At 31.1% G+C, this 19,683-nt stretch overlaps 1 protein-coding gene across 2 annotated transcripts in view; it reads right to left on the reverse strand.

Annotated features, from left to right (window-relative positions):
• Positions 1-19,683, reverse strand: part of LOC136970631 (protein FAM91A1) — a 103,297-nt gene that overhangs the window by 57,192 nt on the left and 26,422 nt on the right. For both annotated transcript variants that reach the window (XM_067265078.1, XM_067265079.1), the window contains exons 6-10: positions 7,910-8,029; positions 5,826-5,916; positions 972-1,034; positions 775-881; positions 657-695 (exon numbers count right to left, since the gene is read on the reverse strand). In XM_067265078.1, coding sequence (XP_067121179.1) covers positions 657-695; positions 775-881; positions 972-1,034; positions 5,826-5,916; positions 7,910-8,029 — 420 coding nt within the window. The remainder of the gene's footprint in view (positions 1-656; positions 696-774; positions 882-971; positions 1,035-5,825; positions 5,917-7,909; positions 8,030-19,683) is intronic.

Genomic DNA, 19,683 nt, shown 5'->3' on the forward strand with positions numbered 1-19,683 from the left:
TTGACTGTGGATTCCATCATAAAAAATTTTTACGTTGTAAAGAAAAATTCTAAAAATCCAGGACGTAATATATTTACCTGATTTGCAAACATACTGGTGGGAAAAGTAGCCTAAAAAGAAAGGTCGACTCCACCGTGTGGATCATGTTACCGTAATGTTGAAAGAGGAAGACAAGAATAATGTATTCGTATTGTCTTTAATACTTTGTATTTTTTACAGTGTATTTTTTATATAAATATATTACATCCTGGATTTTTAGAATTTTTCTTTACAAGACATAATTTTTGTTGAACTTTTATGTATAATTAAAATCCCCACAAAAATATTAAAAAATAACAATGTTTATTTCAAGTAGAAACAAAATTTTCTGTTAATTAGAAAGCTATTTTATAAAGAAATAATAATCATAACCAACCAACAAGCATGTTTAAATGGAAATTAAGTGAAATCACATTGAAAGTGAGTCATAGATTCTTTACTTTATTTCTTTGCAATGTATTAGACCTAAAAACAATTAATTTTTTAATAAAATATTTACTTATTTCATAATTTAACAATTTCATTAAATAACACTAGTATCATTTAAATAAAATAACAAAAATATGTTTAAAAATAATTTACTTTAAATAATATAAAATATAAATGAACACACAAACCTTGACTAATTGAAGATCAGTTTGGAGAACATTGGCTAACTACAAATATATTTATAAATCTTGTTTAATATCATAATGGAAATTAAAATATTTATTATTTTTTAAATAAAATTCTTACTTCACACACACTTGTCTGTTCATCCAATGAAACAAATAACTTGTACAAAAGTGTTTCAAAATAATCACCAAGTACTCTATTCATTACAAACCCTTCTAATGGAGGAACTAATATATTACATAACAACATAAGTATGTTTATATTAACAATAATTATTTATAACTGAGCAATTGTAATACAAAACAATATTTAATTACCAACAATATAATCGTCATCTTCAATAGGAACATCCATATATATAAGACCTTTTATATATAAACCTACAAATATTAAGGTTTAATTATTAGTATATTATTAAATTTTGATATAACTGAAAAAATTTATCAACATTTGAATTAATAAATTGTTATATTTAGAGATATTAATCAGTTATCACTGAATGGAGAGAGATACTTTAAATTAGAAAAAAATTATTTGATGTTACATTATGTTTTGTTTGTTTTTTTCAATAATAACTTTATTATATTAATAATATATCTTTTCTTGACAGAGTAAAATAATATTTAATATAATATCAGCAAAATACTACTTTTCTCTTTGAGGGACTAAAATCAATTTAATTACAGCATTATTTATATTTTAGTGCTTAAAAAAATTAGAAATTCATTATCAGCCTTAAAATATGTTATTGCATTTAGTAACTTATATATATTTAATAATTTTTCAATAAAATACAAATATATCCCACTCAAATTTTCAACCTGTCATCATTGTTTAATAACAGATTACAAATGTTTTCTCTAAAATAATTTATTAAATAATTAAATTACAAAAAAAATAAAATAGTATAAAATTATGTATCATATACCCAAATGTTTGTAACAAAAACTGCTTGTATTTTTGTAGACACCTGTAAACCCACTGAATTGTAACAAATACGGCTGAAGAGGGACAGACAGACTATGCCAAAATGCATATTGTCATCATAATAAACTGTGTCTACCCACTTCTGTGTGATTACTCCAACATCATTAATAGTGTGATAAGGCCTCTATAGAGCCAAAAACTGCTCATAGATTCAAATTAAATTACAGTTTCTTTAATTAATATTTAATTGTAGAACAATAAATAAGCAATACCTTGCAAAACAAGACCTTACTGTATATGATTCAGATAGTTTTTGGCAGATGGTGAATAGTTAGGTTAACCCACTCCCAGGCCAGAACAGAGGGTGGATAATTGATATGGGCTTGCAATTTTGAAAGGGTCTATTTCCCTGATAGAAGCAAAGGAAAGAAAAAAATTAATGTGTTTCTTAAATGCAAAAAGATATTGGAAAAGATTTCATCTTTTAAATAAATCTATTTTTATTTTCCCTGGAAGATGACAGGCATTGTTGACTGTAAAACTCATCATTCTTTGGTCATTCTAGTTAAAATGGAAGGGAGGTAAGATGCAAATAAATTAAAAAAGTATCAGATGTTATTGCAACATTAATTCACTAGAGGCATACAGGACAGATCAGAACTGTATCTCATGCTTACTGGCATGCCAGACAGTGTCATTTGATGACTTCAATGATTCATGACAAGCTAGCAATAGGTTAAAGCTCGTTCAAATTACTGATTTAGAAGGTTTTACCTACTAAATCAGTAATATGCTACCACATACTGATTAACAAATTTTGAAATATTAGTAGTAATATTAAACAAGTAAGGAAACAAAAAATTACATACACTGATTCTTGTTTTATTGATGGAAGCAAAATTACTTATCATTTATCATTACTTTATCATTAAAATTACAAATATCTTAGAAGATTTTCACCAATTAAAGCTCTAAAATATAACCGATTGAACAAAATTAAGTTGTGTTACTTAATGTATATATTTTTTCCCTTTAGATCAGTTTTGTGAAACAATGAAAAAATTTGAAAGTGGTACAGCAAAAAGAAAACATGCCAAATTGCAAGAATAAACTATCAAAAAGTTGAAATTAATTAAGGAATTCCCAGTTCTAACTAAGAAGTCAGTGGACTTTTCACCATCAATATGAATCAGAGAATGACCATAATGATGTGATAACAAGGCTTTTGGACCAGGACTATCTACAGATACAGAAGATATAAAAAAAATTATGATAAATGGATACAGCAAACAGTGGAACCACAATTCCCAACTGAAGCTTATGTTGATAACAACAAAAAAGCATCCACAGATTACTTAGAAAAACCTCATCACTGAAAGTTCAGGACTTTGAAGTATCAACCGATGTTCCCAAGGATAATGATTGTCACTTATTTCCAATTTATCTTTTTAATATAGTATTGTAACACTGAAAAATGGAGAGAAATCTAATGGGATTTGCTTCAATTGATTCCAACACATCCATCACTATACTGAGCACCTTAATTTTTGTCTACTAAAAGGGAGTGTATATTTAAAATGAGTGTATTAACTATCATCCAGGATGGAATATTGAGAGAGGATGGGAGAAAATTAAAAAAATTGCATTCAAAGTCATGAAAAACCTAAATTGCATAGAAAGAAGTAAGTAAGGTAGCAATGAATATTGCTTCAACTATAAATTAATTGGTAATTACATTGTTGACCAGGTCAAGGCTGAAAGTAATAAATGGAAGAAAATTCATCATTGCATTTTCTTTATCATCCTATTTTTGTCAGAGAGGAAATTTGCTTTCTATGGTTCTTCTGAATGAACTAGCAATAATCACAATGGAAATTTTTGGATTATGTTGAACTTTGACTACAGTAGTGGCCAAATATTTGCACAAACATGGAATGCACAAGAAAATGAAACACAGTTCCAAGTATTTTACCTATCAAATAAAATATAAAATTGAGTTCATTGAAATCAGCAAATCATTTGTGAAAAAAAGCATTATTGAAGAAATAAAAGCTGCAAAGTATTTTGCAATTGCAATTGTGAAAAACCTAATTTTCACACACAGAACAGTTATCAGTCACCACCAAATATATGAAGAGAAAAGATACTAGTTTTTAAACTAAAGAACATTTTTTTAAATTTTTCACAAATTTTCTAAAAAGGCAAGTGAAGAAATTGCAGAGAAAATCTTACACTTCTTAGGAGTTTATTTTAATTATAAATGACTTATTTTATTCAACATGAATATATGCAAAAGCTGCTTAGCAATAGCAAAAACAAAAAAAATAATAATAATAATTTATTGAATGAAAATATTATTATTATTAATTAAAAAGTTGGGCTACGTAGAGATCTGTAGCTTCCCAAAAACTATTTGGGGAATTCATTAGCCTACAGAGATTGCAACTTCACATACGCAGCAAAAATTTTTTGAACATTTTTTTGGTCAAAATTTGCATCTAATTCACTGCAAAATATAACACATGAGCACATGTGTCCATACAAATTTATGAATATCATATATGATTCGGGAATTTATCTGGAAAATTATTAAAAAATCAATAAATTTGAAGTGGCAAAATAACCATTTTGCCACTTCAAATTATTTATTGCCATCAATTTTACTTACTAATTAATGCAGGTGCTGGTAGTCTTAACAGTTTGGAGTCTGGAAAGCAAAAGTAACATGTTGAGCTGTCACCCAGAAATAGGAATCCTTTTTGAATTATTTTTTAATGAATAATTTTGAATAACACATTTGATCACAATACATAAACAGTATTTCACATGTTCTGTCATGTGAAAATTTTTATGCTTTAGTCTACTAAAAAAGATCAAAGTGAAAAAAATGTCACCCCAAAAAATTCTCCAGATTTTCTGTCAGTTGACAAAAATCCCCTATCTGGAAATGTTGGGTGGCATTGCATAAAATTGCCTTTGGTTTGCAATATCACTTCCTATCCAAACCTGCACACGGCATGGCATCAATAATTATATGGTGCACGGGATTCCCGTCACACACAAGCTCGACATTCTACTGGTTTCCCCGAAGCATGCTTTGTGATTCGATTTCGCGCTGAATGTCGAAATAAGCAAACTAAAGTTTTCATTGAAAGTATTATATTTTTATTGCCACTTTACTAAAAATATCACCAAATGGCAATTTTGACACTGTGCAGTGCAACCTGATAATCACAAAAATACTTAACAAGCAGTTTGAAAAGTAGCCTACATCTCCCATCTAATCTGGATATACCCACTCCTAATACCTCTGAATATGATTCTTAATTCAGCAAATCATGCTCCTCTAGCTTTTCACATTCTGAATAAAAAGAGCTAATGAATGCTGCTCACTATGGTGAATACCCTGGGTTGCATGTATTTTTCTTTACTAGTGAATTAAATATGATATAAAAATATTTGCTCTATATATTCAGAAACACTAGACTAAAATGTTATTCATTATCATAAAAGTATAAATACAATGTTTTAAACAATTTTAACATCTTTCTATTACTGTATATTTCTGCCGATAAGACGACCTTCAGATAAGACAGGGTATAAATTTTCGTAAAAGTTTTATAGTTTTAGCATATATCTGTCCAATAAGACTACCCCCAAACTATCAAAGGCCTATGAATTTAGTTAAGATCAGGGATCATCTTCTGGATAATAATACTGTATAGCATATATGGAATTATGTTCTATTCCGTAATTTTTCGAATGAACAAATTTTATTTTCTATCTTGCTATTGTTGCAAACGTTTGCACTAACTTGGGCATTTGGGTAATGACCTTGACTATTCACAAAAATGTTGTACAAGCTATTCTATTTTGTGGACATGCTCTACTCTCTACTAGTAAATAATTATGGTTTGTCCGTTTTTTAATATTGGTTTTAATTTATATAAATTTCAATCTAATTTTTTTGTATCTGTTCTATAAGATGACCCCGGATTTTCGGGGTCTTTTTTTTTTATTCAACTATCGTCTTATCTGCGGAAATATACGGTAATTGTAAATGATAGAAAGATGTTAGTTATCTTTGACAATTAGTTATCTTTAAATCATTTGCTGTATTGTAAAAATTCAAAGTGCAGCTGTGACAGTATATTTTGAATAAAAAATTCAATCTTTTTTATCATCATAAATTGTTAATAGTTAATTAAATAACTAAAAACTTTTAAAAATCATTTAAATCTTACTTTTAACACATTTGGCTTCTAAGCTTCCAGCTGTTTGAGGACCTTCATCAATAATTTTATCTATTAATTGCTTCTCAGATGCAGATATTATCTAAAAAATTAAGAATGATCTAGAAATTATAATTAATGAAGTAAAATCAAAAATTCTTCATTAATTTTATTTTAACTAAATTTACTCATACATCACCTATGATACAATTTTACATAAATTAATCAATCAAAAACGATTGATCAAAATAACATCAATGTGTAAATACATGCAGTTCTGAAAACAGATTATCTTAAATATATTTTTAATATTTTTAAGTTACAAACAGGTTAGATTCTCAAAATTTTGTCATAAGTTGAAATGTTTAAGTCAAAAACTACTTTAGAGTGTACATTTATACACAAAACAATCACACATCGTTAGTGTTTGACCTTTAATGTACTAAATAGAATACATTATGCTTATTTACCCACTCCCTAATGCTTAGTAGCAGGTGTTTCAAACATTATTTTTTTTCACCAAACACATTTAGTTTTAGTTTAGTTTAGTTTCGTTTCAGTTTAGTTTCCATAGCAATACAGTGACTCTTCCTGCATTTACCTCCATTGCTAGATTTACTATTACATTCTGGATGCATTTTTGAATCAGTTACCATAAATGTTTGCAAAAATTGCAAACAATAGCAAAAAATGCCATTACTCCAACATCACCAATTTCAACGTCATCTCATGAGCAACAATGGAATCTCATAATTTGCATAAACACAAAAAATGATGATATGTAATAGAAATAAGCCCACATTATTTATTAAAAACTTGTAATTTATTACTGCCCAAAGACTGACTTCAATGCCACCTCCATGAGTGGCAAAAGAATTTCAGAATCCACACAAGATTTAAATTTCAGATGTATGGTCAAATTGTTTGAAAGTGGGAGCGCTGATATTTTAAATGTACATTAAATAAAACATTATACATTAAATATATACTATGCAAGAAATTTAAATCAATGCCAAATGATGTATAAATGCACTATTATTCAAACAACTTTTAAATCTTGTAACTCAAATTTGTAAACAACAATTTGATCCATATGTTTTCAGTAATTCTACATATAGTATGTTCTAAATTTTTAATAGGTTTTTTTAGTGACATATATCTATTCAATCAAATCAAATCAAATCAAATACAAAAAATGTTTTTAAAATATAGCAAAATTCTATTCATAATTTATATTTTCACATATAAAACAGTAATTATTTTTAATAAAAAATATGTGCAACAAAATAAGTCAAAAGCAATATAAATGGTATCTATTACCATTTTTAGAAAGATTATTTAATCATGTTCTATTTTATTCTAAATATATATACCATTATAGACTGTGAAATAACACTGTTGTTAATAATAATACTCTTTTAATAGTTTACATATTTATAATATTCTAAAATAGCATATTTTCAACTTTAAATTAATTTTAAAATTTTGTATCTTCTTAATAGACTTTTTGTAAAAATGTTTCTAATTTCTTTGTTGATGTAATTGTTAATTTTAAAATAAAAATCCATTAGTACTTATAAATATACATCTGCTAAAAGTCTTTTATATTTGAGAAATTTTTAGCATAAACACATTTACTTGTTAAAAAATATTATTTTCTATTACAAAAATATCTATAGTTTATATAAAGTTTGTGAGAGTTTTTTAAAAATTAAATATCTTCTGGCATTCACTTAAATGTTTGTAGAAATTTATTGCATACAAATGGCAAGAATCAAGAATCATAATATAAAACATAACAGAAAATATCTATCTTAAATATGTACTGCTCAATAAATACTTTAAAATATTTATTACACTTGAAATTATTAAAATGTATAATGTAAAATGAGATAGTATTAAAAATATAATTAATCTAAATATTTCTTTTAGGTCATCAAAATAATTTTGTTATTCATCATTGTAATTTGGCAATTGGCTAAATTATTAAAATATAATATATGGAACTATAACAACTAGCTAAATGTTAATAATTTAAATTTTCAAAATAAAAATTAAAATATTTTAATATATAAAAGTTTATTTATTTTGTTTACCTTAACGTCATCTTCGGTAACAAAACCAACTCTTGCAATCCACCAAGGTTCAATTGGAACATCAATTGGTTTTACTGGAAGCAGTTCTCGAACAGACTTCAACCTCACACCAAAAATTTTCTATTTCAAAGTGAAAGTATTATTCAATATAATATATCATTACAGTTTATTATATTTAAAGAAAAATCTTTAATCAATTTAAAATTATTTAAAATATATGAATAGTTTTATCTATCAATTATCTGATCACAAATTTATTATTAAATGTTTAAAAATACTCTGCATAATGATCAAATATTAAACATATTGGATGCAACTAAGTGGCAAGCAGCTAAGCAAGCAAGCCAATGACATAGTTTGTTTCATATAAAATGGACTCTGTCAATGGCTTGCTTACCTAGCTGCACTCATCAAAACTATACTATATACTAACTATTCACTCATGACAAAGAAAAGTTGCTCATACATTTTTATATTTTGGAAAATAAAATGTGACTAGGATATTTACTCTTAACACTCAAGAGCCTTAAAAATCCAATAATAACACATTTAATAGAAAACAAATGTTTTCGACCGTACACACACTGCACCAAATGAGAGGGCACCGTGGTGAAGTTGAAATGTATTGAGAACATAGCCGTACAGCACAGGAATAGTAGGAACCTGATACACAATCTTTCCGGCGCTTACTCCACACAACTAGCCGCACATAGCGCCCATGGTGACACACAACCTCAATAATACACATTCTTGCATGGTGGTGGAGTACAACCTCCTCAACTCCATCTACAAAAAGATTGCTACTTGTACCAACACAAAGATTGCCTATAGGAGGTGCAGCACGGTGTATGGGCTACTGCAAAACGGCAAAGACAAGATCAATAAAAAAACACGCACCGAGGGTGTACGTGGTTCCTCTCAGGGGCAACAAGTTCAAAGGGATTTGGTTTACATTGGGTCCACAAAGCGTTCTCTTAGTAAAAGATTACAGGAACACAAATCTGATATCGAGAATAAAAGGCACACCACCGCCCTATCCACCTATGCCACAGACCCCGGTATATGAGCTGATCTCCGTGATGCCAAACAGATCAGGCTGTCTCACCGGGTTGAACACCTTTGAAACATGGAGACATTGGAAATTTACAAAGCCAGATTTCATGCCAATTGTATTAATGTGAATGATGCCATTAATGTGTCCCACGCATGGAAGTACTGCTTTGAAAAACGGGCAACACCTACACCAGCAGTTAGCAACACCCCCCATCCTTTTTCTATATATTTTTTTATTTTTATTTATTTAAATCAATGGTTTTAACTGTTTCCTACACACACCTGGAGTGTTCCATATGTTTAAAATCAATTTGTGTGTGCTGTTCCATATGTTTTTTAAAAATACTTTGTAATTTTTTGTTCATTGCATTCACATGTTCGAATCTCACTGGTTTAAAAACCTGAAGACGCCGAGAGTACTGTCAAAAGTGTTTGTTTTCTATTAAATGTGTTATTACTGGATTTTTAAGGCTCTTGAGTGTTAATTGTATGCATTGCACTATTTATGTAAGTTGTTTATGATATTTACTCTTTATGTCCTATTATTTTTCTAACCTACAAAATTTTTATTTCAAATATTCAATCATACAGTATTTCTAAATCTACTCTTCATTGGTGTATATACAAATATAAACATAATAACCTGATTAAAGCCAAACGATTGCCAAATTCAATCAGGCTTCAGTAGTTAATTGCATTAATATAGCCCAATGTAATCTGACAATCATTTGGCTTTACCCTTCATTGATAAAAATATTTTAAAGAGCAAAATCTGAGAGATTTAAATCTGATAATTTACAATTTAGGAAATGATATTTTGTATTTATTTCTGTCTTCAATTTAATTGTATTTATTATTATTTTGTAATTATTTTTCTATAATTATGCATTTTTATTAGTTATGTTGATAATTCATATGTCCTTCTTCTAGATACTAGCTTCTGGATGAATGATCAGTTAAGTCTTGATGAAGAATCAGTACTGTGAGAGGAACTTAATATTAAATTTCAAGACATCAGCTATTATTATGTAAATTATGTAAACTAAAAATTATGTAATTAAAATCATTAAAAATCAAATGAAATGGATATAATTATGTGAGAATCCAAACTTGATGATATATTTTTGAATAAGATTTTTCGTTGATTGTGTTAAAATTTGTTAAAATTTTTCCCACATTTATTAAATGTTAAAGGATAGGTTTATATCTTTCACCCACAGTCACTTCCTTTCCAAGGTGACACATCAAATGTGTAACCAGGAACCTAACAAAAAAATTCACTATTGGACATAGAAATTTACATTTCCAAAGATGGGCATGAGAAGAAAGCAGGGAGAACCCCAAATAAAAGGCGGGATCGATGACAATCAGAGTTCTTCTGTCATTGAGAGTTCACCATCTCCAAAATTTGTTGCTCATCTCAGATACATCATCCATCCTGCCAATAACCAAGCTATCCTACCAATCCTATCAAACGATCTCCAACCTGAAATCCTCTGAATCACCAATTCAGCTGATCCTCCAACTCACCAACAACTAAGGAACAGACTTTCTCAATTTTTGCAAGCTCCATCTGCCCACAAACCTTTGTAAACTCTTTTTCTCACTGTTACTTGTGATAATAATTATAATAGCTCATTTGCATCTTACAAGGAGACCCTACGACTTTGGGCAAATGGATTTTGATGATCTTCGGTGTGGAGGTAGTACACCGTGTAAATGTACTACCTGTGAAATACTAAAGTGCAATACTCAAATGTAATTGAGAAAAATGAACTTAAAGTTTTCTTTAACACTTTATATATAAGTTACACGTACGTTCTCTTGAGCATGCTGTGGCACGAGTGGTAACGCTTCTGACTCGTGCGCTTGCGTTCTCAGATTCAATTCTCTTGTGTATACTTTTTTTTTTTATTCATAAATACTTATAATGTATTTATTTATTTACTCATTCATTTATTTTTTATTATTTATTTATTTTAATTTAATTTCTACTGTTCCAAGTCTAATACTTTTACTTTGAAAACCCACGTTTTTCAAGTTAAGAGAGAACTACTTATGCCGGGTTTGAACATGGGTCTAGAGTCTTTTTCACTCGCTCTTTAACTCTTTGTTGACCAATTTCCTTGCACCCTTGTTTACTTTTAGTTTGTAAAACGACCGAGGGCAATACTGGTCAGTCAAGAATATTATTTTAAAAAATTCTTTGGTGAATTTTTTAAAATAATATTCTTGACTGACCTAATCACATTATCATTATATTCGTATGAAAGAAAATCACGTACATTTATTAATATTTTTAGTTTTAAATACGATATTTTTCAATACATTTTATTAGAGAAATTAATAAGAAAAAAAAAAATATATATATATATAACATATTTTAAATTTTGTATATATTTTTGTATATTTTTCTGTAATTTACTTTGTTAATCTCGCCCCTTTTGGAATGAGGTTAACAACACCAATAAAGAATAAAGGAGAGTTCGAGTGAGGACCTGAAAGTGAACGGACGTGTTTTTATGGTCTCCAATTTTCTTTTGTCTTGCTAACCCTACACTCGACCCCACGACTACGACTGCAAAATAATACGACAATTTATAAGAGTCGACAGGATTACCTTATCCAGCAATGAGTAAATCTAGAGACAAATCCATCCCAGAAACAGGTAGTTCTACCTCTCCTCCTAAACTAAATCTTATTCCGTTTAACCCACGCGGAAAGCTAAGTCTAACTTCGTGGATGAGACTGTTTGAGAAGCAAGCGGCGAGACAAAGGATTGACGAACAAGAGCTCCACTTTTACATACCAGAATATTTACAGCATGAAGCTTTCGACTATTTTTGTGAAAATTTAGTGGAGGAAACGGATTGGAACAAAATTAAACAAAAATTACTCGAGTACTTTCCACAGGAAGAAGAAGATTACTTCACCGATTTTGTAAATCGACAACACCAGCGAGATGAAGACGTCTTAACTTACTATAGGGAAAAAACCTCCTTGGCGGAAAAAGCTAAGTTAAACATGCAACAGACCATTACAGGTCTCAATGCCGGCATAAATGCGGAAATTAGAAAATATATGATAGCCGCACCGCCAGCCACCGCTGTCGAATGGCTTCAGAAGGCTACTAAGTTAATAAAAATTCAAGAAGAAGCAGATCATCCGCCGAAGACCCAGAAAGAAAATCATCCGGCAACTAAACCGAATCGAGAAAATTACACAGGATCCCAACACTTTGCCAAAAACCAGATACTGTCATGGCCGCACACAAAGAAAACGACGCCATCTTGGATTCCACCACGGGGTCAACCCCAGTACAGAAATTTGGTACATCACATGAGCAGACCGCCATCCCCTTGCCGTTTTTGCTATCAGCAGGGATTACCAGCACAGCACTGGAGAAGAGACTGTCCCCAAAGATATTCAGCTCCTATTCACAGAGACGTCCACAAGGTATCTGAAGCAAATGAGGCAGAACCAACTTCACCATCTTGACTACTACTAACTGTTTCAATGGAGAACAAGACGATGCCTGCGCTCATCGATACAGGAAGTTCCATCAGCCTTATATCCCAAAAACTATTAGATACTTTATCCAAATACTTTCAATACCAATCGGATGTGAAGATTATCACTACAGCTGCAGGATCTACCACAAGCATGGCTAATGTATCAATCCCTCTTAAGATTGGAAACCTGACAAAAAACATTACTTTACATGTAGTATCCAGGTATTTCCCTTATTTAATTTTATCTTATCCAGACATTAGAAAATTTAGTCTTGTCATAGATTCTAGTCTTAATCAGATCTCCCAAAATCAGACTATCCTAGCATTAGATCCTAATACTTTTGAAGTACGTTCAAATCACTCTAGTTCCACAAATAGTTACTATAGTAGAGACATTAATCATTTTTGTAATAGAATAAGTAAAAATAGTAATAGCTTATATAAGATAGATGAGAAGGAGACCCCTCAGGCTCCTAACCTTGTCTTCCCACCTCCTTTGGCTCAAAATGCAGCAGGAACTTGTAGGGGTAGGAATAGTTCTACTTCCTTAAAGGAATCTCTGTTAAATATTTTTAACATTAGGGATGTTGTTAACCCTAATCTGAAGGATGATCAGAAGCAGAAGCTAAAGAGCATTGTTTTAGGATTTCGGGAAGTTTTTTCTGCTGAGAAGTTTTCAGTGCCAGCCCTAAAAATAGCTTCCCCTAGAATATTACTTAAAGACGAAAGACCCATAACTTTAAAACCTTACAGAGCATCTTACCGTGATAGGGAAGAGATTGATAGACAGGTGGAACTATTGCTAAAGTCGGGATTGATTGAACCATCGTCGTCCCCTTACGCTGCCCCAGTCACATTAGCCAAGAAAAGAGATGAGGGAAAAACTAGATTATGTATGGACTATAGGAAATTAAACGAGAGGATTAAAGTTAACAATGAACCTATTCCCAGAATAGATGAGCTACTGGATAGACTTATAGGTGCGAAAATATTTTCTACGGTAGATATTCTGTCAGCCTATTGGCAGGTTCCTCTCCATTCTGAAGACAAAGAACTAACTGCCTTTGTAACGAATTCTGGTCATTTCCAGTGGAATCGTTTACCATTTGGCCTAAAGACTTCACCCCAGATTTTTCAGCTAGTTCTAAAAAATATCCTAAATAAATATAGATTTCCTTTTCTCATCAATTATTTTGATGACTTGTTAATTTTTAGTCAGAACGTGGACGAACACCTAAAACATTTAACACAAGTATTTGAATTATGTTCAAGGGAGGGTCTCTACTTAAATCTTAAAAAATGTCAGTTTGTTAGATCTGAAATCAATTACCTTGGGTTCAACATCCAACCAGAAAGTTACTCCCCCTCATTACCAAATATAGAAACAATACAAAAGTTAAAATGTCCAACCAATATCAAACAATTACAGGGCTTTTTAGGGTCCATAAACCATTACCATCGATTTATTCCAAATTATGCAAATTTAAGAGCTCCTCTAAATAAGCTCCTAAAGAAAAATCAAAACTGGGTTTGGACGACTAAATGTCAAGAATCTTTTGAGAAATTAAAAAGAGCACTTATCTCCAGACCCATCTTAAACATGTATAACCCTTTGCTTCCTACACATCTTTATACAGATGCTAGCGGAGATGGTATAGGGAGTATCTTGAAACAGGAACACCCTGTTAAAGGATTACTTCCTATTGCCTATTTCTCCAGGTCCTTACGTGAATATGAAAAAAGCTACACCATTAGTGAGAGAGAATGCCTTGCAATTGTAGCATCTATTGAAAAGTTTCACTTTTATCTTCATGATATCTATTTCACCATACACACTGATCATCAGGCTTTACAGTGGCTGAAAGGTATAAAAAACCCATCTGGAAGGTTATTTAGATGGTCTTTGAAACTAAGCATGTATCAGTATGATATTAAACATCAGAAGGGAAGCCAGAATGTAGAAGCTGATTATTTATCCAGAGCCCCCGTGAGCCATTTTGTTACCACTGAGGAAGTCCTTTCCAACCAGGATACCTCATTACTCACCTCACCCAAATTCTTCCGAGATCGTGAAGATGTAATCTGTATCAGAAAGAAGGGATTTACAAAGAAAGTCATACCTCCATCGCTTCAATACAAGGTGCTATCCAGGGCACATGCACACTATGGTCACCCAGGTATAACACAGATGCTGAAACTAATTAGTCCACGTTACTATTGGCCGAATGTCATCAACGATGTTGTAGAGTTTGTTAAACATTGTGATGCTTGTCAGAAAGCAAAGACATACAACCATAAAAGGTTTGGCTTGTTAGGTGATTTACCTTCATCAAAAGCTCCATTTGACATGTTATCTATGGACACTGTCTCTGGAATGCAAAGATACGGATCTACTAAAGGCTACCTTCATGTTGCCATCGATCACTTTTCTAGGTTTGCTTGGTGTTTTCCATCCAAATCTACTTCTATAAACGCCTACATAGATTGTCTAGGCAAAATATTACAGACAGGCAGCCCGAAACGTCTACTAACAGATAGAGCACCTTCATTTACCTCCTCTAGATTCAGAAGATATTTAGAAAAGAATGGAATCAAACAACATCTAACAAGTACTCAGCGACCTCAGCACAACGGGATAGTTGAGAGACTAAACGCCACACTTGTCTCTAGACTAAGAATAAAATATTCAGAGAATCCAAAACGATCCTGGACTCAAATGTTACGTGACGTTGTGAAAGAATACAATCAAACGCCTCATACTATAACAGGATTCCCTCCAATGTTTTTAATGTACGGAGAAATCCCCGATTCACCTGACAACTTGAATTATCCCTCTCTCAGCGAAGCACGTAAGATTGCCACCGAAAGAACTGAAATAGCTCATGAAAGAAACAGAGATAAATATAATAGTCAACACCAAACTCCAAACTTCAAAGTAGGAGACCAAATACTACTACAAACCTTTTTCCATCCCGACCAAGGAAAACTTGCTCCAAAGTATCATGGACCTTTCACCATATTAAAGATAGTATCTCCTTGTAACGTAGAAATAGACAGACCTGTCCAATCATTAAATAAATTAACTGATATTGTAAATGTAGATAAAATTATACCGTATTATAATCCAACCAACTTTAGAGTTCAAGCCGATAAATTGTATAACACCCAGCCCAACCTCCCTGAGGCTCCATGATGTCGCCTTTTCAGGAGGGGGGCATTTAACATATTTTAAATTTTGTATATATTTTTGTATATTTTTCTGTAATTTACTTTGTTAATCTCGCCCCTTTTGGAATGAGGTTAACAACACCAATAAAGAATAAAGGAGAGTTCGAGTGAGGACCTGAAAGTGAACGGACGTGTTTTTATGGTCTCCAATTTTCTTTTGTCTTGCTAACCCTACACTCGACCCCACGACTACGACTGCAAAATAATACGACATATATATCTCTGAACTGACATTTAAACTTGATAATTTTAATTTATTGAAGCAATATTATATAATTACACATCATTGTCAGATGTACATGATCCTGAATGATATTTATGGTAAAAACAATCAAAACAAAAATTCCGTCTACACCAAGAACAAGAAATAAATGCTGCTTTTTTTACAATTGCAAGGTATTTATAAACGGTCTGATGAGAAACATGCTTCATTTACATTTGTAAAAAATTTTCTTTTATCACAGAGTCCACTGGCATACCAAGCATATTTTATCATGTCACAAAATATTGGTGCTGATAACTGATGATGGATAATCGAATGTATTTTCTGGCAATCCTCTCGAGAATGAATTTCATAATTTTTGTCCAGTAGTTCAGTATTATTTTGTAATCGTTTAATGAAATTTTTTATTTGTCCATAAAAATAGACATCACATGGTTGAACTAACAGAGTACATTTCGGTAGTATAATTATAATTGTGCATGTAGGCATTTTTTCATCATCTTGGAATACTTCATCATACAATTCTGCTTTTGTTTGTTCTGTCCATGAGTCAATGAGTAAAAGAAATTTATTCTTCTGAACATATGGCATCAAACATTTTGTCAGAAAATTAGTATAGAGATCAGTGGTCATTTTCCTATTTTGATGATGTGACGATAACATTTGTATATTTTTTTATATATTCTTCCACGTTTCTCTTTATTCTTGGCCCAAAATTACCTATAGGCTCTTGTAAACAAATATAAACATATGGTAATAATTTTCCGGATAATGTTATATTGTATTGTGCTGTATGTGTGTGTGAAACCTTGTTCATGTCTTGTGTTCTTATGAACACTGTTTTACTCCCTTTTTCCATTAATGTTCTATTGAAATTTGATTGGTACTGACACCCTGAAAATGTAACAAAATTATGATAAGTCTTATGTTTTACTTTGATTAAATGTAATAATGGAATATATACTTAAAAGTTTTATTTACCTGTTTGATTTGTATTGATGATGAAGTCACTATCAAAGTTTGATATCAATCGTTTTGTTTGAATATGAAACGTTTCTGCAGAGGCCAAGATTTCTTTCATGGTACATGCTTCTTTTTGTGATACAAATTTGGTAATTTTTCTTTGACAAATGTGGTGTCTTCGTTTAAATTTATCCACCCACTGGTTTGACGCTTTAAATTGCAAATCAGGAAACTGACTAGCAGCAGCTAAAGCCCATTGCTGTAAATTTCTTGTGGTCACTTGTTTATAATTTTGTCTCACTTTGACAAAGCGGTCATAAGTCCAAGAATCAATCAAATGACATTTATCAAAAATAGTTCCACCATGTTCAACATCTTTTTCCCATAATTTTAAATGATCCATTTTTTTCAAATGACTACATCCGTTTTTTTGTAAAGTTTGTAGTTTCCACGTAGGATGGGCTTTTACTACTTTTAAAACTTTGATTTTATATTCCAGTGAAATATATCCCTTCATTCTATATTTTTTTTCATCGGGTACATAATTATCAGATGAGTCATCTTTAACTCTTTTGAAATTTCTTTCTATACACTCTTCTTGAGCAGAAATCAATTCATTATCAATTATAAATTTTTTTCATTCAACACATCCAATGTATTATTGTATAATTATGTGCCTATCAGCACAGCATCTTCAGATAGTGTATCAGAAGATGTTGTTGCAATTAAATTATTTTCGAAAAGTAAACTCTCATAATACACCACTCCATCTTTTAGCCACTGCTTTGATACATCACTGTATAAAGAGTGATCATCAACAGTTTTTTCGTCACAACGTGAAAAACTTGCTTCTCTTGATGACATTTTTGTAATTATAAAATAACTTTTCAAAATAAATTTCACTGCACAAATACGTCTATTTACGTCGAAATTCAGAAACAAACTGTAATATAGAGTTGTATAAAACAATATTCTATGTCCTTCTAGCCTAGTGCCAAAAAGTAACTAAACAATGTTAATTTTGACAAAAAGTTACAAATTATCAAGTTTAAATCTCAGTTCAGATATATATATATATATTTTTTTTCTTATTAATTTCTCTAATAAAATGTATTGAAAAATATCATATTTAAAACTAAAAATATTAATAAATGTACGTGATTTTCTTTCATACAAATATTATGATAATTTGATTTTTGGTGAATTTTTTAAAATAATATTCTTGACTGACCAGTATTGCCCTCGGTCGTTTTACAAACTAAAAGTAAACAAGGGTGCAAGGAAATTGGTCAACAAAGAGTTAAAGAGCGAGTGAAAAAGACTCTAGACCCATGTTCAAACCCGGCATAAGTAGTTCTCTCTTAACTTGAAAAACGTGGGTTTTCAAAGTAAAAATATTAGACTTGGAACAGTAGAAATTAAATTAAAATAAATAAATAATAAAAAATAAATGAATGAGTAAATAAATAAATACATTATAAGTATTTATGAATAAAAAAAAAAAGTATACACAAGAGAATTGAATCTGAGAACGCAAGCGCACAAGTCAGAAGCGTTACCACTCGTGCCACAGCATGCTCAAGAGAACGTACGTGTAACTTATATATAAAGTGTTTGAAAGAATGAACTTAAAGTTCTTTTTCTATTACATTTGAGTATTGCACTTTAGTATTTTACAGGTAGTACTGTACATTCACACGGTGTACTACCTCCACACCAAAGATCATCAAAATCCGTTTCCCCAAAGCTGTAGGGTCTCCTTGTTAGTTTAAAATCCTTATAAATCCTCCTATATTTGTAAACAGATGTAAATTGACATGTAAATAAATGGGTATTTGTTAACATTAATCTTGTAGTTGAGTGCACTTCTTTCACACACTGTCTCTCAGACCTTCTCGATCCCAAATCCGACTGCTTACAAGCGAGACTGCTTGCGCATGAACCTAATAGTTAACGGCTATTGCAATTTCTGTGTCCGTTAAAGCCGTGGTCATACCATGCAATTTCTAGCCGTGCAGGCGACCATAACTGCAACAAGTGCGAGTCACACACGTTTTTTCATGGTCACAAATTGTTTATTGATGTTGCAACTCGAAAACACGTGACCCTATAATAAACCAATAAAATTACAGTAGCTTGTTTTTGACTACTTTTGTGAGTTTACCAACATTTTACATTCTACTTCAGAGTATTTACGGAATTTTAGCCACTTATATTATTAAAATCGCAAGCAGTTCCTTTTCTGCAATGAATAAAAGAAAAAACCGGCAATTATTTTTGTTAGAGCTGGCGAGAATACACAAAAAGATAAAATCTTCAATAAAACGAAGAATTAAAATCCCATAGGTATTCATGAGCCCGAATAAGCTCGATCAATCTCAATTCTGTAAAAGTATAAATCCTCGAATATCTGCCGTGAGGATGAACTATTTTCAATGTTGTCACTGTATGACGTGGCAAACGCGTTTTCTGATTGGATGTGCGTTTGCAATCATTGCGAGTAGAACAAACTTTTTGTTTCTAGTTGCGGTTGCAGTTGCACCAGTTTTCAAAGGGGGTTTTTACTAGTTGACGGAAACAGCCGTCGCAGTCGAAGTCACCTGCACGGCTGAAAATCGCACGATGTGACCAAGGCTTAAGACACAGTGGTGTCAGTCCTGACATGGTGCTCTGTGATACCGACCCTGCAATCACAATTACTAATATGTGGAGATGAATAAGTTACAGACATTTTGAAAGTTTAAAAATATAAACTGTTTAACTTGTCTTTCTATTTTTTTAAAATTTCCATAATG

The sequence above is a fragment of the Centruroides vittatus genome, unplaced genomic scaffold (genome assembly GCF_030686945.1).
Source record: "Centruroides vittatus isolate TY-2023 unplaced genomic scaffold, ASM3068694v2 contig_2073, whole genome shotgun sequence".
Classification (NCBI taxonomy): domain Eukaryota; kingdom Metazoa; phylum Arthropoda; class Arachnida; order Scorpiones; family Buthidae; genus Centruroides; species Centruroides vittatus.